The 20824-nt window shown below is 36.9% G+C and overlaps 2 protein-coding genes and 2 long non-coding RNA genes across 9 annotated transcripts; 2 read left to right on the forward strand and 2 right to left on the reverse strand.

The window, feature by feature from the left end:
* The first annotated feature begins 397 nt into the window (after positions 1-397).
* Positions 398-18503, forward strand: LOC105218450 (macoilin). 6 transcript variants are annotated; one of them, XM_011194036.3, is made up of 11 exons: positions 398-536; positions 7035-8202; positions 10929-11073; positions 12829-12955; positions 13045-13171; positions 13235-14211; positions 15392-15655; positions 15734-15871; positions 15941-16737; positions 16792-16984; positions 17062-18503. In XM_011194036.3, exons 2-11 carry the CDS (start codon positions 8123-8125, stop codon positions 17850-17852), a joined length of 3639 nt encoding a protein of 1212 aa, XP_011192338.2. In that variant the 5' UTR covers positions 398-536; positions 7035-8122; the 3' UTR covers positions 17853-18503. The 6 variants fall into 6 exon arrangements, with proteins under 6 accessions (XP_011192338.2, XP_011192336.2, XP_011192344.2 ...); XM_011194034.3 differs by having other exon boundaries at positions 411-568; XM_011194042.3 differs by having other exon boundaries at positions 411-568; positions 15392-15652.
* On the reverse strand, positions 1736-4998 carry LOC128922511 (uncharacterized). The gene is made up of 3 exons (XR_008471735.1): positions 4242-4998; positions 1998-4176; positions 1736-1862 (listed from the first exon to the last, which is right to left on the reverse strand). It is a non-coding gene; the product is annotated as an uncharacterized LOC128922511 (long non-coding RNA).
* On the reverse strand, positions 5124-7035 carry LOC128922510 (uncharacterized). Its single transcript, XR_008471734.1, has 4 exons — positions 6781-7035; positions 6496-6715; positions 5873-6423; positions 5124-5796 (listed from the first exon to the last, which is right to left on the reverse strand). It is a non-coding gene; the product is annotated as an uncharacterized LOC128922510 (long non-coding RNA).
* Positions 18504-19373: 870 nt separating the features above from the next.
* On the forward strand, positions 19374-20296 carry LOC105218449 (uncharacterized). Its single transcript, XM_011194033.3, has one exon. The coding sequence runs from the start codon at positions 19515-19517 to the stop codon at positions 20160-20162; it is 648 nt and encodes a 215-aa protein (XP_011192335.2). The 5' UTR covers positions 19374-19514; the 3' UTR covers positions 20163-20296.
* The last annotated feature ends 528 nt before the right edge of the window (positions 20297-20824 follow it).

The raw sequence follows: 20824 nt of genomic DNA on the forward strand, positions 1-20824 counted from the left end.
AAAGTTTAGTAATATTTTCAAGAAACTTTATATATATTTTATGCAAAAAACTGTATCATCAATAACTAACTTTATAATATTTGTTTTTGTTTTATCACATTCGTTAACATTAATTATGAGAAAATAATTCTTTCAATGGAATATTATTCATACATAACATTAAAGTTTTTTACAATACTGTTGCGCTTAAAACACAACTCTGCTGTATTCAATGTAGTCTACCCCTATTATTTTTGCACTTGCAAATATTTTCTAAAATTATTCTTAACAAACCACTAAAGCGTGAGCATTCTCTACAGCAAATTTTGTGTAAAAGCTTAAATTTGATTTTCTCTTAATTAATACCAATATATGTATTTCATTTACTTAATAGATAAGTCTTAAAGAGGGATATTTTTATTCCCTTTCCAATTAGATTGTGGATATTTGCTATGTGTTAACATCTGGCAGCGTCATAAATCATCCTACGACGAGTCGCGACGAATCGAAAAAACGGCAGCAAGGAGTGAAAATTTCGAAAAAATTACTTTACTACGGTAAAAACAGCACCAAAGTGAAGAAAATCAGTGTAATTATCACATAAAAGTTTCCTACGACAATGGCAAAAGTGTATTGCGAATTAAACAAACCGAAACAGTGGCATTTGCAAGCATTTAACGCATATGAAAATTTTTCATTGCAACTACTCTTGTTGTTTCCTTGCTAGTTCGACAACGACGCCAACGTCGCTGCTGTTGTCGTCGTTTGCTTATTAGAAGTTGATTATCTATGTAAAATTTTGTTTGCCATATATTCATGTGCAGTGTTTGCAAAAAATTATTGTTGTACAAAATAAGTGATTGCTCGCTTTTAACGTAAAATCTAGTTGCATGGGGTATAGTGTGTGTGACACTTGAGCCAAGTTGGCAAAGAACGTCGTCGCTGCGGCCAACCTAACTACATATATTTATATATATGTATATACCAAGACCAGCGGTAGGAGGTGCTAATCTGTGATGAAGTGCATTTAATAAAGTGAAAGAGTTTATTGAAAGTATGAGCGAATTTTGCCCACTAATCAGTTTGTAATATTTCACAAGTTGGTGTTTTTCTATATATAAAATTAGAGCGGAGTTGTCGGTGCAGTTCCCCCGCTGTGATCAGCAGCCAGCCGTGAATAACGCGCGCAGCAACTACGTATACGTCAGCGTCTCGCTGCTACCGTGTGAGCAACGGTAAAATGTTTGGTGCTACTGCTGCGACGACGATGGCATCCTGCGCTGCCTTCGTGTGCTCTTTTTTATGTTATGTTAACGTTTACTTCGTAGTCGTCCGCGCTCTCAGTCTACTAGACCGAATGAGAGAGAAAGAAAACGTTTGTTGTGTTTGAAAAGATATAAAGGGGAGGTGGTTACAAATAGGGGGGCCAATAAGCACATACACACACACACACTCTGATACGAGTGGATGCTGCAAAATCCATTTGCAGTTGCCTTCATCATTGCATTTGGTTTTGTTGTTGCTTTAGTTGCAGTTATTGCAGCCGGGCCGTTTGGTAAGCCGTTTCGACAAAATATTCAGCAAGTTTTCGGATATTTACGAACATAAAACTAACTATTACTGGTTTATAATGGTTTTATAAAGAAAAATTTTATCATAAAAGCAAATTTTTAAAATTTCTGGTGCATTAATCACGAAAAGTTATTAAATCGTTGTATATATTTTGTGACATAGCGCTGAATTTGTGTTAAACAGTGGTAAAATTTTGTACATACATACATATGTTTTTATATATACTTATGTTTGTGGTTTTAGTGTCCATGACGGCATATCAGCAACAGCCCTTTGCCATTACAAACTCCTATGCGGTCACAAGTTATCGCCTGTTTGTGGATTATTTGCATATTTAACGAGTTTTGCGGTGAAATGCGTGTTCGCACACAAAAAAAACCGAACAAGCAAAAAATTAAATATATTTTTGAAATCACTAAGCCTATTTCATGGCAGTATTTACTTACTTTCGTGTTGTGTTCCATAAGCAAATTTTTTCGTTTTACTTAAAAGAAGACAATAAGCATTTTATTGTTTTTTAGATTGTGTATATTAACATAAATGTTGTCTTTCATAAAAACAGTTTTTGTGAGCCAGTATAATTTTCATAGTGACATATTTATATATGTACTTATGAAGATAACAAGTTTTTTTTTATTAATTTTTCTATAAACAATTTCGTGTAGTTGTGTCCAGGTGTTGCCAACCTGCTTTCAAAGTAACTAAAAACTAATGGTGATCCGGCTTTTCTGTTTAGAAAGAACAAATATTCTAGCTTGTAAAAATGTGTGTCATTAAACAAGTTCTATAATCTGTTAAATTTTATATTACAAAATATTTAAGTTGATCTCGATATGTTAATAGATATCAAAATCATTTTAAGAATTGAAGCTTTTCCTCTTTAACAAATAAATATACTACATAGTAGAAGGAATTATTTTCAATACAAGCAACACCTGTTTTGCTGTCTCACTTTAAAACTCGTTCATACTTAAGTCATTCTGTCTACCATCCAAGCACTCCAAACTATGTGAACACATTTCAACCCTCAAAACTCGTCTGCTTTCAAAATGCTGAGTATCAATCATTTTTCCCATTTTACTTCATCTACTATGTTTTTCATTCTTTAGTATTGCATATTGTTGCTGGTTGAAACACTAACAACACTTTCACATTTTGGTCCACATCTTTCCCGTCTACGTTTTGTGCGCATCGTATTTTTTATCAGCTTACTACTATTTCCGTTTCCGCTGTACACGCATAACCAAGTAAACGGGCGACCGCAATGTCAGGCGTAGAAACATCCTAATACATAGCTACTTGGCCAGTTGCCGAGCTGAACTCGTGCAAATACATCAGTAGGGATGTTTTTGTAATATAACTAAATATACAAACAACACTATCAACATCAGCAGCAGCAGTATGAAGCGCCAGTGCCATCATTTCAATTGAGCACAAAATTCCAGATGAGACCTAGCGCACAAAACACACTCTGTATGAGTTCCTACACTCACTTGCCGGAATATTACGCACTGTTTCCATGTTGCTACTGCTTTCATCATCATCGCTCTGTGTTTGTTTGTTGAGTCGTCTACTAGCTTCCATGCTCCACCGCTTACTACACCAACTTTGACTACTTATCGTCTGAATGATTTTTCTCCCTTATCCACTTGTGTGTGTGCGCTACCGTCTGCCGCTTGGCGCTCATACCGTTCATTATTCGGTTGCTTTTGCTTCCTTCTTCGTCACTTAACATCCTTACTATCGACATTCACATTGTTGTTACGTTGTCCTTATACGCTTGTGTTGTTCTTTTATTTGTATCAGTTAATTGCAGTTGATTGCTGAGGTGTTCTTCAAAATAACGCGGGCACAAGAGTGAGTTGTGTTTGCATGCGCTAATGGCAGCTGTCTGGCTGTATTGGAAGGAGTCATTTGGAGTTAAGGGTGGCTTTTCCGATATACTACGATACATAGTGTGCTAGTTCAATTATTTATTCTATGCTTTATTCGTTTCTTTTTTTTCATATTAATAGCTCTTCCTATTGCAACGTGTTTATTCTGTATTTATTGCTCGACTCAACTGTTGCTTAGTGAATGTGTAATGATATCGTTATTTTTGCTTTTATAATATTTCTGTGCTGGAATTTCCACATGAAGGAATCTAATTGGTATATTAATAGCATTTGAAAATCGAATAAAACGGTTAAGTGTGTGTCTGATAATGTTTAAACCATTGGTCGGTCGGTACTTTCTAATGTTAGGTCACTGTGAAAAAGCTAGTTGCATGAGATTTGTCAAATAGTAGTTGCGTATACCATCACGTGACGTCTCGTATTGTCTACTAAAGGATTCTACCTAACTAGTGTAACCAGTGAATTAGTATAATATTCTCATTTAAAGGTTACTACTGCGTAATAAACAGAATGTCAACTCTACATGTCATAAAGTGACGCCTGAGGCACCTAATGGAGAGTTTCTGCAAAATCTTGACGTTTGAAACCACTTTGGTGTGTTTAAAAAACGTTCGCCGTCCAAACGCCGCGACATGATCGTCCTTTCAGAATATAGATTGAGAGATCGTCCTTTGCTGCTTAAGACGGAATATCTTATGTCGGTACAACAGCAACAACACAACTTATAAGGCTAAATAACGTATTTATACTGTTAATTTTAATATAATTCAAGTTATTAAAATTATGTTTTCTTACATTTCATATTTGAGCCACTTGTCGTAAGCTGCATAACCTGGCTATGTCAATAAATTGAATAAACCAATATGTTAAGCAGCTTGCTCCGCTTCATTCAATATTGCACTCTCATTTTCATTTCCGTACTCCGAATTTACCAATTTCCGTTCGATTGCAGACGAATTCGATTGAAGACGCTTCCATTGATGTCCTCACAGCCACTTGTTATCTTCCGCTGCTGACTCTTAAGTGTGCCTTGCCGCCTTCCTTCGTTTATTCATCTTCTTCGTATTTTGTTTTAATAAGCGCGCTTATCAGCGTGGCTGATTGAAATTTAATTCAATGTCTGTGATTTCTACTTTCGCCTTAAGCAGACAGATGCGACCACCCTCAAAAGCATTCAAGCAAAGGCATACTCTCTGCTACCACCCGACAGCAACTATTAGCATGCATACAAAGCAGTGCCAAAGTACTTACAGCTGGCGTTGTGCTTCTGTTATACTTTTTGTATGCTTTTTGTTGTTGCTGTTGTAAAGAGCTTGTATTCGAGCGCGCACGCCTCCCTTTGCATAATAATTACTCAATTCGAAACATTTTTGGATTGCTTGTGCCAAAACAAGAAGTAAAAACAAAAGTAAATGAAAAACATCAAGATTGGGGGTATAGTAGCTAGTGCCAGCTAATGGCTTTTCGGTCGGTCGGCGGGTGGCAGAACAAGAAACAATGTCAAAAATGAAAGCAATTCGTAAAAACAAAATAATTAAAACCAAAAAGAGAAGCGCACAAGCACATGTACTATGCATGTTTTGTATGTATAATACATACATACATATTTACAACGACAACGTAAAATTTACAAAAACATAAATAAAAATTTAATTGTTTATTTCTATTTTTGTTTTTGACTAATATATTACCTATTATTGCATTTCACGTATGTACATATTTAGCATACATTAGGAAAGTTGACGAATTTTGTGAACAATTTTCTATCTTTCGTTGTAAATATGTATATTTTCGGCATTGTTGTTATTGCTTTACTGATTTGTTATAATTTTCCGCTTTCATGGATATTTGCCAATGACTTTTTAATAAGCTACAAGTATTGTTTTTGTTGCTGTTTTTTCCGCATATCCGAAAGTATTTTTTTCTTGGTCTTCTCTATAATTTTCTTGTTTTTCCATTTTTTTGCAACCGCCAAGTCAATTATGAGCGTTGAAATTTTGCCATCAGCGGGAAAACTTTGGCTGCTCAGTATTTAGCATTTGGCTTTAAGTGTTTAGTGTTAACTGTTGTGTGTTTAGTGCGTTGTGTTTGTGTGTATATCTTTCTGCCTTCTATGCGGGTGGTTGCAAAACAGATTTTCAGCCGTTCTAAGTTCCCTCCCACTGAGTGTATGCATCGTTGTTGTTGTTGGTGGGGAAAAGTTTTCGATAAGTCATCATTGAGTCGCTTATTTGAAAGTAATGCCATCACAAGTATTTACATATTTATATTTGCATTGCTTATCTTTATGAAAGCAAACTGTGGGCGTGTATGTGGGCTCGGTATGGCGCTAATGTCAGTCAACTCAATGCTTAAAATTAAAACAACAAACAAAAATATTGAACAAAACAAAATTGTTTATTTTTTTTTTATAACTACATACATACCTACATATTTATTTTACAACGTCAAGGAAACAACAAGAGTGTACTTGCTCAGCTGCAATTAAATATATTTACAATGTGACTTTAAAAGAAAGAACATAAAGATAATTGTGGATATAAAAATATTATGTTTGTTGAAGTATTTAAAATTAATCTATAAATGTGTCATGTTAACGTGAAAGAGTGACTTGAGTGTTTTCTAGTGATTTGGTAAACCCCAAACTGTGACCGCTCCCACGACAGTCGGGTCTACGTTAAACTGTTCTCAAAGTAATAATATTTGTGTAATAACTTCTGAAACTACAGCAACAAAAATACACGATCTTTCTGTCTAACATCTCAAGACATTTTTATCCGGTGAAGGATTATATACTCCGCTGCATATATCAAAATTATGTGGAGTATGTTTACTGTTGATACATGAACAACATAGGACTGTTTTCCGGACATTCCGTTAGATGAATTCGAGGACTCGCTTTGCCGAAACGGGTCCTTATTTATGTCCAGCAGTGAACTCGGCAAAATTCCTTTAAATAATCCTGCCAAGGACATTTCTGTAAAATAATTTGTGGAAAGGTTTTCTATTACAAAAACAACAACAACAATAAAAATAAGACTTTAAAAACCTAAACTCCGCTCATACGCTTGTTGGTTCTACATAAACGGACAAGGTTTTAATATCCTGGTCCAGAACTCAGCATTATTTCTAAAAATTACTTGGGAAATAATTTGTGTCGCGACAAAAATAACAAGCAACATTTATCGTTAATCCATCATTGCATTCCCTGAAAATCTTTCTCTTTTTTTTGTGTGTTTCGGTCGACAAACGTCACTATTAGCATGGTCCTAATTGGCGAAACAGCAATTGAATCATTAAATTATTTACGAAATCAGTTTATATAAATACATACATATGTATTGTATTAAAAGTTGTTGTTGATGGCAACCCAAATCATTCTTTACATTTTCGAAATTGTTATTTTTACAAAAAATTTTTATTTTTATCCACACTATTTCTGAAAAATTCCTATCATTTTTCTGTGTTTAGCAAATTTCTTGTCGCTTGACATTCAATCGTGTGTTAAAGTGAACGACAACTTCCAAACATTTTATCCTAAACCAAAATAGAACTAAATGTATTGTCTTTTTTTTTACATTTTTGCAGTGAAAACTAACAACCAAATTGAATTTTTAACGAGGAGACGACGAATTTTAAGCGAATAACGCAACAAAGAGCAGGAGAGTTTCAAATATAAACAGAAAAGTGTGTGAGAAGAAAAACAACAACTGAAACGATAGAAAGTAAAAACGCGCACCGAAATCGTGATAGACAAGCTAGAGATAGAGCAAGGATACGCGGAGTGCGTGTGTACAGAGAATAAAAGCAGCCGCCGACCACAGACTGCAAACTGCCGATTGCCAACCACTACGCGACACCGTACGTCCATAAGTAGCTGCTGCTTGTTTTTTGGTCACAGAAGGTGAAGAGCACAACTCTGACACTTGTCAGTTGCATTGGAATTTCGTGCAACGCATTCGAGCAGCAGCGTCAGTCAGTCAACCGCAGCGGCAGTATTTGTAGCTGTAGCTGTAGCAGGCGTCGTCGTTGCTGAGAAGATGACGTTTTATCGGCGGTCAATAGGCGTAGTGTAGCAACTATTTGTAAACCGATTTATAAATAGAAGACGACGACGACCACGATAACAACAACAACCACAAGCATAAGCACGACAACGTATAGAATTCACCAAAAACGCAAAACGAGCAATTTGATTTTGTGTTTTTGTTTATTTTTGTGTGAAATTTTGCTAAATTAAAAAAAAAACTACTAAAATTAAAGCAGTGCAAAGCCAAAGCACAACCAGCAAGCAGTCAGTGTGGTTGCAAAGAAATAGACAGTGAGACAGTTTTTGGCGCGTCATTACACGCATTAGTAGCGCCAGTGCAGCAGCAACAGCAACAAGCAAGCAAGCAAAAGAGTGACAGTCACAGTCGACCAGAAATATATCCAGCGCAACACAGCCTCTGGCTTCAACACTGGCGTTCAAAATTTGCCTTTGTTGTTATCGTTGTGCGTACGTGTGCAACGTGTGTGTGTGTGCGGTGATGCTGTTGCAACCATAATTCGCGCATGCAGCATTTTAACACTAAAATAGAATATAGAAATTTTTGTTTCGGTAAAGAAATTGCATTGAAATAATATACTAGCAGTGGAAGTTTATAAATTTCGAATTCTTACGGCTAAGACACAAGATGAAGCGACGCAATGCCGACTGCGGCAAACTACGACGACCAATAAAACGTAATAAAATTACAGAGGGCATGTACGGCAGGTGAGTGCGCATAATTTGCAATATTTTTTGTTTTATACGAAATAATCTTTTCCGAATATTTGTAATTTTAGGTATTTATGTTGTTGTTTGTGTGCAGTTGTTGTTATTGTTTCGGAAACAGTGTTGCTCCTAGGATAATAATGTGGCTCAGTTATAGTCTTAAGAAATTTTCAGCATTCTTCAATGACATCAAGATTTCCGTCCTAAAATACAATGACGCCAACAGATCCTAAGCACATTACAATTTGATAACGTTTAATTTAACATTTTTGTTAACTCTTTTTGTGATTTTTTGTGAATCAAAACAACTGAAATTGTTTCAGAAGGGCTTTTAAATGTATCGGGCTGAAGTCCGATTTATCCAGACTCGATCCTATCGCACTAAAGACAAAATCCAAACAACCCAACTCAACTCACTGTGGGTAAACCATTAGTTCTTGCTGATGATATCATTTAAACATATTGTGAATAGTAAAACCAACAACAACAAATCCTTGAGCGATCGGCTAACTCGATGATTTTAAAGTTATCTAAAATCATTTTGTGCATTTTTTGAAGGTTTCGTCAGTCTAGATTTATGTTATTGTATTGCTATTATTATTTTCAAAAATTCATAAACTGTGAAAAATGTTTCATAAAAACCTGAAATTTATTTTTATATGAGTTTTCAGTAACTTTATTCACTCAAAATGCTATAACTCACAAACAATTGTTCAACATTTATACTCTATTGTTTTGAAGGCTAGGTCTAATTGTGGATTATAAGCTAGTGGGTCGCCTAATAGAAACTATGAAAACTTTTAGATGATAAAATAAAGACTCATCTAATCGTAAACATACTTTTACTGAGTCCATCGTATTATTGAGTTCGACTTGATCACTTTAAATACGATGTAACATTCACGAAACAACAACAATTTATTTCGCAACTAAGAAAGGAAACAATTAAAAGCTGTAACAACAAAAACATCTTACCGAAATATCACAACAAAGCTACTGCCTTAAACTAAGTGCTAAGCCAACACCAAAACTACAACAGCAACAAAAAGTGATCGCGTGATTCATGTAGCTGTAGATCATACGCAGCCTCATTTTGACTCATACACTTCGACTGTATGTATGTACATCATTTTGAGCATCCGAAAAGTGTTTGAAATACATAAGTATCTTCAGCTGCATGCTGCTGCTGAGCTGGCGACATAAACAAATATGTGCACAGCAAGGCAAACACTTAGCTAAACAACGCTAGCAAAGTGTTGGTGGCTTGACTGACTTATTGACAACAAACACTCGTTTTTGTTTTGTTTTTATTTTCGTTTTTTTATAGTTAATTTCTTTGTTTAAGCTATTTTTTTTTGTTTTGTTTTTGTGTGGTTATATGAATCGCTCATTTGTGTGTACTTGCGTTGACTTGCAAACAAACAAATCGAATGTGTTGTTCTTCGTGCATATTTTGTTGTTGTTGTTGTGTGTTTCTATGTTATCTGCCGTCTTGGCGAGGAGCGCTTAATTGAATTTGATTGATTTAGCGCAGCGCAATCCAATGATCGCGCCTCCAAACCAACTGATAGCCATATATGTATAAGTGTGTGTTTGTATATACGGCTGTGTGTACCAGCTGTAGCCGGTAGGTGCTGTAGTATGGCAAACAAATCCATTTAGGTTTGTTTGTTTTATTGCCAGTTGGTCATATTTAAAAGCGGTATTTGATAGTACATATTTGCCCCTCTTTTGATGTCAAACAATACGCACAAACACACACACATACCAGTGCGACTATTCTTATTGGTTTGACCAGCGTGTGTTGTTATTATTGTTTTTTTTTTTGACGCGTTAGCAAATTGGATTGCGGTTTGCGATAGGCTGTGATTATGCGACACCTTAATTGTTAATTAAATACGATGGAGAGCAGTTTTTTCAATGATTATTATTTTGTTGTTTGTTTTTGTATTTTGATTTACCTGATTTTACTTTATTTCACTTTCTATATATTTTTTGTAGATTTTTTTTCCATTTGTTTTTAAGTAAATAATAAATAATATTTTTTGTTGTTTTTTCCACTATTTTTTCATTTTATTTTTAAATTTATTTTTTAAATAATTTTTGAGGTTAATAAAATTTCTTTAAAATTAAACAAAAGTTTAAAATTTCATTTAATATTTTTTATATGGGAAAATAATAATTAAATGAAAAATGAAACAGAAATATTTTCTAATAATTTTAATAACCAATTCTTTATAACCTCATTAAAAAAAAAACTGAAAAACCAAAAAATACTTACGTAATTTTGCAAATTTCTCTTATCGCTTAACAAATTTCTTGTGATCCAGCAATACATTAGCTAAAAACAACAATAACAACAACAACAATAACAACAACAACAATACCATTTTATATACATAATACTAAGCATTTTTAAACGTAATGCAGTAGGATTTTTAATCCGACAAAAACAGCAAATTATTCACGAATGTTGTATACTACAACAACAACAACATTTTCTTTAAACATATTTTTTTACTTTAAATTGTTTTATTTTTTTTAATATTGTTTTTATATTTAATTTTTATTTTTTTAATTTTTTTTTTTAAATAAAATTTTTATTTATATTTTTTCTCTTTTTGCATTAAATTCCGTATGAATTAGGAAATTAAAACAAAAAAATATATTTTATTAAAACTTTTTATTGCATACTTTTACTAATCTCATTCTCTATCTACTTCCAGCACAACTGTTCTGTACATGAAATTCCTTATACTTTGGGCCATTGTGATAACCGCCGATTTTATGTTTATGTTTCGTTTTGAATTTTTATGGCCTTTTTGGCTACTTTTACGATCGGTGCATGACTCATTTAAATTTAAAGGATTGGTAAGTGCAACTTAGAGGTTAAATTATTAAAAACAAGTAAGGAAAGGCTAAGTTCGGGTGCAACCGAACATTTTATACTCTCGCAATTTATTGAACAAATTTTAATAAGATAACACCCAAATTTACCTATAAATTCGGCACAAAGTTTAATAGAATAACGAAAATCGTCCTATATAGTGTATGAGGACTGAGGTAATTCCTGAACCGATTTCATTCATTTTCACCAGCTAGGTACACTATATCCAAAACTATACACGCACTTAATTTCGCAAAGATATAGTATCTCACATATTAACCAATACATATATGAAGATTAAAGCCCACCGTATTTTTGAAAAACCTATAATTAGGTACATGGGAGCTAGGAGATGTTAATAATTCCGATTTTAATAATTTTTGGAACAGAGACACACTATTAGAAGAAAACAATTTCCTCTGAATTACATTAAATTATCTAAGAGATTTACCAATATTTTCGGTTAAAATTTACCCTTAGGCTCTGAGTTCAATATGTCCCATATCTGGGGACAATTTTTTCACAAATGAAGCCAGAGATGATATGTACTATTTGTGTAAAGTTTTATTCCGCTATTTTCATTGGTTCCTTATGTATACATTATAAAGTGAAGGAATCAGATGGAATTCACAATTGAGTTATATGGGAAGTTGTCGTGGTTATGAACTGATTTCATCCATTTTTCACATGTGTCATCAGGGTGTCAAGAAAGTATTATATACCGAATTTCATTGAAATCGGTCGAGTAGTTCCTGAGATATGGTTTTTGACCCATAAGTGGGAGATGCCACGCCCATTTTTCATTTTGTAAAAAAATCTGAGTGCAGCTTCCTTCTGCTATTTCTTATGTAAAATTTAGTGTTTCTGACGTTTCTCGTTAGTGAGTTAACCCACTTTAAGTCATTTTCAACCTAACTTTTGTATGGGAGGTGGGCGTGGTTATTATCCGATTTCTTTCATTTTTGGACTGTATAAGGAAACGGCTGAAAGACACGACTGCAGAAAGTTTGGTTTATATAGCTTTATTGGTTTGCGAGTTATATACAAAAAACCTATTTGAGGGCGGGGTCACGCCCACTTTTCCAAAAAAATTACATCCAAATGTGCCCCTCCCTAATACGATCCTATGCTCCAAATTTTATTTTCATAACTATTTATGGCTTAGTTATGACACTTTATAAGTTTTTGGTTTTCGCCATTTTGTGGGCGTGGCAATGGTCCGATCTTGCCCATTTTCGAAAACAACCTCCTCAGGGTGCCAAGGAGTACGTGTTCCAAGTTTCGTTAATATATCTAAATTTTTACTCAAGTTATCCGTTGCACGGACAGACGGACGGACGGGCGGACAGGCAGACATTCGGATTTTGACTCGTCTCGTCACCCTGATCATTTTGATATATATAACCCTATATCTAACTCGTTTAGTTTTATGACTTACAAACAACCGTTAGGTGAACAAAACTATAATACTCTCTTTAGCAACTTTTGTTGCGAGAGTATAAAAATAATAATAATAACAAATTAAGATATTAATGGGAATGCTTTTGGGGACTTGATTTGGTATTCGATGTCTAAGAAAACAAAACTCTATTATAGTCGTATATGTAAGTGGATTTGCTAAGATTCATAAACATTCTTAATCCAGTCCTCAAACTGTTAAGAAACGCTTGAAAGAAAATTTCTTACTTCATCTAACCTATAAATATAAATTTTAATATTTTCCAATTTTCTGCTTTCAGGCATTTTCTGTGTTATTTGTATGCATTGCAATAACATCCGATTTAGTGTGTTTATTTTTTATACCAGTGCACTGGTTGCTATTCGCAGCAAGCACTTACGTCTGGGTGCAATATGTATGGCATACAGGTAATTACAACAAAATGTGTGTTGTTGTAAAATTCTGAAGTTTTAAATTATTTCCAATTATATTAAACTCGAATCTCTGCTCGCAACAGACAAAGGCATATGCTTGCCTACAATAATACTTTGGATGCTGTTCGTCTACTTGGAAGCGGGCATCAGATGGAAGGACGCACGACATATGCCACATTTGGATTTGTGTCGACCCTTCGCAGCGCATTGGTATGTCTTGCACATATTTTTCTGGCAACAAAATTTTAATATTAATCCTAATTTCTCTTCCAGCATTGGCTATCCAGTGGTGACAATGGGTTTCGGCTTTAAAAGTTACATTGGCTATCGCATACGACAGCGTCGACAACGCGAAGTGGCGAAAGAGAATGAATTTTATATGCAACTATTGCAACAAGCCCTGCCACCAGAGGAGACAACAGACGATCCAGCGATGCAACAGCTGCCGGCTGTAGCTGGTGCTACCGCTGTGCCGGCGGTAACCGCTGGCCCCAGCAGTGCGAGCAGTATATTTGCAGCGCCGTCAAATAATAGTGCACAAACACCAGCAACAACAACTTCCCATGCGTCAGCGGTGACGGCGGCAATTAGCGCATTTAATGCATCGAATAGTTCCGCCATAACCAGTGTAACGACATCGGCTGCATGCAGTGCGCTCGCCACTGCGAATGGCCTACTAGCATCGGCGGCAGCTGCGGCGACAGCGGCCGCATCAGCAGCAGCGGCGGCGGCCGCAGCAGCGACGTGTAGTAGTAGTAGCAGCCACAACAGCAGCAGTATGAGTAGTTTACAAGCACAAAATCATCAGCATCATCAACAACAACAAAATCATTATCATCAGCAACAGCAATCGCCGTCGGCGCAGCAAAATCACCAGCATAGTAATCACAATCAAACGACGTCGTCCGGCGCATCGCCGTCGTCGCCGTCTGCAGCGTCGCAGCACGATCATCACAACAACCACAGTAATGCGCATCATAGCAGTGTTGTAGTTGGTGGTGGCGGCGGTAGTGGTGGCAATTATAATATAAGCAGTTTATTGACAAATGTAGCAGGCACATCGGCGTCGGGCGGTAGTGCCATAGCTGCAACGCAGGCTGATGATAAGAATTACTTACAAATCAGCAGTGGCAGTGGTGCTACCATTGCTACAACAACAACAACCACATCAGCATCAGCAGCGTCTCTATCTACTAACAGCAATAGCTCGGGCTCTAATGCTGGCTTTGGTGGTGGTGGTGGTAGTGGTGGTAATGAAAAACATATCTTACTTTTACACCTTTGTACATATACACATACATACATACATTTATCATTAATGTAAATATTTTTAAATTAGCTTTATTTTATAATAATTTTTGAGGTTATAGCTCTGTTTTAAACGGCTTATGCTTGTAATTTGGCAAACTTTTTGTTTTTGCTTTTTCACTTTTATTTAAGTTGATAGTTGCGGAGAGATCAAACAATTGCACACCGTAAGCCTGGCTATTTTTTAATTATTTGTATATTTATCGGAAAGGATAAAATCCAATCAGAGAGGTCAAACAATTGCACACCGTAAGCCCGGCTATTTTTTTTAATTATTTGTATATTTATCGGAAATGATAAAAATCCAATCAGAAAGGTTTTTGCTTTATTTTTTTTTAATTTGTAATCATTTTATTTAATTAGATATATATATTTTTTGTATTTATTATTTCAATTTCTTAAACAAACAAAAATAATTTATTTAGTTATTTTTTTATTGTTTATAAATTATTGCTGATATTTAATTTTTATTTATTTATTATATAATTTTTGCTAATTTATTTATTTTATTTGAAATTTTTATTTATTATTTTGATTGCTTATTGATTGTACTGATATTTTTTATTATTAATATTTATTTATTTTAACTTTTTTTTATTTTTGTATATTTTGGTAGCAATATTTTGTATTATTTAAATTTATTTAGTTTATATTTTTAATTTGTATTTTGTTTTATTTTACATTCGTTATTTTTTTTTTGTTTTAATTTCATTTTTTTTTTGTTAGAAATCATTGCTGCTTTTTCTTTGTTATTTATTTATTATTTAGTTTATGTTTTTTTAGTTTTTATTTTATTTTTTTATTAATTTTGTTTTAATTTTATTTAATTTATTTTACATTTGTAATTTTTTTTAATTTTAAGTATATTTTTGTTGTAATTTTTATTTGTTTTTTTTTTTTTGTAAATTGTTGCTTATTTTCTCAATACATTCTTAATTATGTTATTTATTTGCTCATTTTATTTTTATGGTAAAAAAGAATTATAGTTTACTCACCATAATTATTTTTAAATCCAATAATCACTTTCACCCAGCATAACGGCATAATGCTTATATGAATTACTCTAAATCAGATTTTATACTCGCTTCAACATCGCTTCACCTCTCCTTCCCTCCATTGCAGCAACTTCCAATGGTCACATTGGTGGTAAAGGCCACCGTCGCAGCGCGGATAAGGAGAATAGGAATAAAGGCGGCGGCGGTGGCAGTGGCGGTGGCGCTGATGTGGATGCCAAACATAATAAACAAAACAACAACAGCAGTTTCCAAGCTGTCGACACCAGTCATAACAGCAGCAGTAACATCTCGATGAAAGATCGCAGCGATTGTGAGGTGTCAGCGAATAGTAACAGTACAACACCGCAACAACAAACGAAAGAGAAAAGTGGTGAGCTGCGTACCTGACAGCTGGAATAGATAAAACTAATGCATTTTTTTCTCTCTCTCTCTTTTCACGTCCACACAGATGACCAACGCACGTCGTCGAAAAAATCCAATACACAAAGCGCTTCCGGTGCGACGTCGCCGGCGGCAGCGAATGGCAATGTGCTGCAATTTGAAGCCGATGATGTTGTAGCTGTGGAGCCGGTCGAACGTACTAAAGGTGAGTTGTGTGAAATTAACTTCAAAGTTATTTTTCGTTATAAATAAATATAATTTGCTTGCTTTCCAGGTCGTCGCAATCGTGCGCGCAAAGATAATGCTTCCAAGGACAATCATCACAACACTTCTTCGCATAATACCAGCAACAATGCGGCGAACAACCCCAATACACACTCGCACAATCACCATCAACAGAACAGCACCACCAACAACAACAACAATAGCGCTGGCAATAGCAAAGATGCCGCTGCCAACACTCAAACCCATAACAGTAACAATTCGGACGCCTCATCGGTGTCCTCATCCACCTCATCGGCCAGTTCGGCCTCGTCATCGTCAGCGTCGTCCGTTGCATCTGCTTCGGTCTCGTCCACCATCTCGCAAATAGCCACGAAAATGGTCTCAAAAGTCTGTGAAACATGTCTCAAACTGGAGGCGGACGTTAAAAAGTTCCGCGCCGAGTTAAGTCACATGAAGCAAATCGAAAATGAACTGCGTCAGAAGCTCGAGTCGAATTTGACTACGAAATCCTGTTTGCAGGCCAAACAGAAGGAGTGCGACGAGCTGGAGAAACGCATACAGGAGCTAACGAATGGTCGGCATGCTGATATGCTGCAACTGCAGACGATCGAACGGCGTTTGGCCGAGGAACGCCGGCAGAAGCAATCGTTGGACGCACAATTGAATAATGAGAAGAAAGCCCGTAAAATTGCCGAAGAGAAGGCCGCACGGCCGGAATGCAGTGCGCAGTGTAAGCAGCGCAAGCAGCAAATGGATGAGGAGATCAAGCAGCTGCGGCGTGAACTGAAAGCGACTGAGGAGGCGAAACAGTTGGCCGAGCAGCATGGACGCAAGTGGGAGCAAGAGGTGAGTAGTGGCAGCAACGTGTACTGTACAGTTCTAAATGTATATATGTTACAGTTACGCATGTTCGAGGCTGAGATACGTAATCGTAATTCGGCGCAACCGGACGCCGAGATGCTGATGAACGCGTTGGCCGCGATGCAGGACAAAAACTGTACACTCGAAAAGAATCTTTCAGCCGAGACGAGAGTTAAGCTGGACTTATTCTCAGCTCTGGGTGACGCCAAGCGCCAACTGGAGATATCGGACAGTGAGTTGTTGCAACACACACACCGAAAAATAACTGAACACACGACTGACACACACTGTTTTTTTCACATTTCACAGCTCGTCGTCGTGCCAAGGAGGATGAAGTGCTCGACTTGAAGGCGAAAATCGCGCAATTACTTTGCGTCATGCCGACAGATCAGCTCTTGCCCGCCTGCGGCTCAGCCAGCGGCAGTTCGATGTTGCGTATGAACGATACGCCACCGTTGCAAACCGGTCCCGGCCCAGCTTCGCCCATGTTGAGCAGCCTAAGCGCGGCAGCAGCGGCCCAACAAGCTGCAGCGGCTGCGGCGGCGGCGGCAGTAGTGGCTGGGCATCCACTATCGGCACGTGTTGGTCCACCGAATTCCGTTGCCGATTATGGTGTGCAGCAATCGCCGCCCGACTATGTAACGGCACAACATCAGCATCAGCACCAACATCAATTGCAACATACACACCATCAGCAACAGCAGCAGCATCATCAGCAGCATCAACAACAACTGCATCAGCAGCAGCAGCAGCAGCAGCAACATCAGCAACAACAAATGCATCAACAACAGCAACAACATCATCAGCATCAGCATCAGCATCAGCAGCTCCAACAACATCAGCAGCACCAGCAACAACAACATCAGCAGCATCAACAACAACAGCTTCAGCAGCAACAACAACAGCAGCAGCAACAGCAAGTGCCCGTATCGGTGGGCACGCCGGTATTTGTATCGGCGTCATCGCCGGGCGCTAGCATCAATAGCGGTTCCAGCCTCGACCCAAATGCGTCCGTGTACACGCCCAAAGGTGGGCCGGGTGCACCGGGCGGCGCCGGAGTGGTTGGTGTGCCTGTGGGCGGCGGTGCCGGTGATGCCTGACAACATCCTGCATCTGTGGGCGTCGTTAGCCACCTGATGCGACGTAACGTTTGAGATTGAGATTATTATTTAAGTTATTGATACATCCTCAACAGACACTGCAACAAAAACAACCGCAACAACAATTACAATTAATATGAATACAAAAAAAAAACTATTTGCAAAATATTTGAACAGCAAGCAAAGCGTATGCTCGTGTTGACAGCTAGCGAGTTGCTGCTGAATGTGAGACTCGAATGGGTCGATTGGATGGATGTGGGTGTTCACCTCAGCTTGCTAGTCAAATGGCAACGCTCAGTGCAGATACAAACCAACAGATGTGAAATATTGATAAATACAAAATAAAAAAAACAATTATTAACAAAGCAAAGGATAACAAATATCTACAACAAAATAAGAACAACCAACATGAACATGGACATAAAAAAATGCAAATGAACATGATATTATCTTATTGAAAAAGAAAAAAAACATAAAACAACAACAAGAAAAAACAAAAAGAACACAAATTAAAAAGAAAAATGAAAGCAAGACTCGACTGCCTTTGATTACAGCCTATGTTTAAGTGGGCAGCTTGCCGTTAGCCGTATAGAATTGTTTTCTGTAAATTTCAACTAAGTTGCCTAATAAGATTTTTTATTTTTTATTTGACATTTTCTTATAATTTTGTAATCTACTCAGGAAGAAAAATTTCATCAAGTTGGAGATTGCTTCCGAGCATATAGTCTAATTAAATCAGTTCAACTGTTGATGAGCAGTAATAAACCTTAATGAGCACCTTCTGGCGGCACGGTTCACCCGGGAAATTACTATTTCAACCGCTCACAGCTAATCTGCACTGCTACGAGGTCTCTAGTTAGGAATTTTGAAAGACAGAAGCTGTCATTATCCTTCCTTACTACTGCACAGGCCCTGGGTCTCTCACTTGAAGAGATCCAAAATTAACTTTCTGTCTCTGTCTGTGTCCTCCCCTCTAAAAGCACACGGTTCCTGAATTAGGAAGGCACCCAAGTTATCCGCATTGAACCTGTTCGAGATGACAGCCGAGGTAGCCATAGTTGTTGTTGTTGTAGTAGCGGCATAAAACATTCCCAAATAATTTTAAGGAATGATATGACAGTCCTTGGCCTGATAAAAATCCGGGGTTGTTCCGGTTACGTAGAACCGACTGTCGTGGGAACGGCACGACGAACCTCGTCTGGTGCAGAGTACCGGTCCATTCCATCCTTCTAGGGGCGGAGCAATATCTGCACTCATTCAGCAGTAGCCTTGAACGGAATAAAATGCCCGAGAAGGTTAGAGGATGTTTGCAACTGGAAAAGGGTTGCTTGATATCGAAATCAATAACGAACGTAAGTCTCATAATCTAAAATGTCTCAATAAGACCATATCAAATCTATGTATATAAATAATTATAAAGGAAAAAAGCAATTTAAATATCAATAAAATGTATGCAATTAACGGATTTCGTGGCGAGTTTTGAAGTTTACAAAATGCATCAAATTAAAAAACATCAAATCAATTGACATCACTAACGACATTTGTTTATGTGTTATCGATAACAATCGACACATCTCTATTAAATAACATCAAATGCATATTTTGAAATTGCCAATTGTGTATTTTTTTTTGTGTATTTGAGATGTTTCGTGTTAAAAACAAATGGTACGAATACGGGGCTTAAGATGTGGATTAGCAAATGATAATCATCTGCTAGAACCAGCGAACACTAAAATTAAGGACCCAAAACTCATTGATTTCGTGCGTAAGCGGCGCATTGATTTTCGCGGAGAAGAGCTGGTGTGTAAACGATGTGCTGAAGAACTTAAACGTATTTATTTGGAGAAAATTAGACGAGCTCAAGAATTGAAACACGTAAAACACCAAAGATCCTTGGAGTTGTCCTCATCATTTACAGACCAAGATGATACCAATATTAGTCGGCAACGGCGTGCCTTGCATGCGGTAAAGAAAAGTTCAACCACAACAACTACATCAGCAGACGTTGAAGAGCAACACAGTACATCCCAATCAACAATAGACGAGGGCCCGTCCACAAGTGCTGCTGCAGCAGCTAAAATAAAACGTAAACAACAGGGAGCGGCACGACGAAGGCGTGGTGTGGGGCATACCACAGGTGATGAGGACGATGCAGACGCTGATGATGATGACGACGAATATGCGCCAAGTCCAAATGCTGTAAATGGCACACGACTCCCACACATACAACCTATACCAAAGAGGAGAAAATTTGTACATGCAAATCCAGATGTGCTGAAAATCTACATGGCGGGCCTGACGGGTGGATAATACTTATTGTAATAAGTAGTAAATCAAATCATTTGTGTAAATAATTCATTAAAACGACTGTTTATTTGTAAGGATTTGTACTGTTGTAGTCATATGTATTTGTGTTATATTAAAAATTGTTAAATTTATGAATATATCGTCGTTTTTTGTAAATTAAGGCTTTACTGTATAAAAACGGTTACAAAAATGTTATTTAAAATATTGGCCGTCGATAGCTACTACTTTTGACCATCTTCATAGCAGCATGCGTATTCCGTGACGAAAGAACTCCTCATCTTTCGAGTCGATCCAAGTATCAATCAAATTTTTGACTTCTTCATAAGAACTGAAATGCTCGGTAGCTAGACCGTGTGCCATCGATCGGAACAAGTGGTAGTCAGATGGAACAACGTCTGGCGAATACGGCGGGTGGGGTAAGATTCCCATTTCAGCGTCTCCAAATATTTCCGAGCATTGTCATGCTGAAGAATGACTTTATCGTGTCTTTCCTCGTACTGTGGCTGTTTTTTTTTAGTGCTCGGCTCAAACTCATCAATTGCGTTCGGTATCAATCTCCTGTGATGGTTTTACTTGGCTTTAGCAGCTCATAATGACCTTGGCGCCGTGAATGTTCCATTTTGCCGTCGACGTGAAGGCATGTACAAGCTTTCCCCATGACTTTT

Source organism: Zeugodacus cucurbitae, chromosome 6, assembly GCF_028554725.1.
Source record: "Zeugodacus cucurbitae isolate PBARC_wt_2022May chromosome 6, idZeuCucr1.2, whole genome shotgun sequence".
Classification (NCBI taxonomy): Eukaryota; Metazoa; Arthropoda; class Insecta; order Diptera; family Tephritidae; genus Zeugodacus; species Zeugodacus cucurbitae.

Excerpts from the sequence above, each read along its gene's own strand:
- LOC105218449 (XM_011194033.3), top strand. The coding sequence starts at position 19,515 with ATGGTACGAATACGGGGCTTAAGATGTGGATTAGCAAATGATAATCAT.
- LOC105218450 (XM_011194036.3), top strand. The coding sequence starts at position 8,123 with ATGAAGCGACGCAATGCCGACTGCGGCAAACTACGACGACCAATAAAA. Across the intron at positions 8,203-10,928 it reads ACAGAGGGCATGTACGGCAG|CACAACTGTTCTGTACATGA; the intron begins GTGAGTGCGCAT and ends ATCTACTTCCAG. Across the intron at positions 15,656-15,733 it reads ACAAACGAAAGAGAAAAGTG|ATGACCAACGCACGTCGTCG; the intron begins GTGAGCTGCGTA and ends ACGTCCACACAG.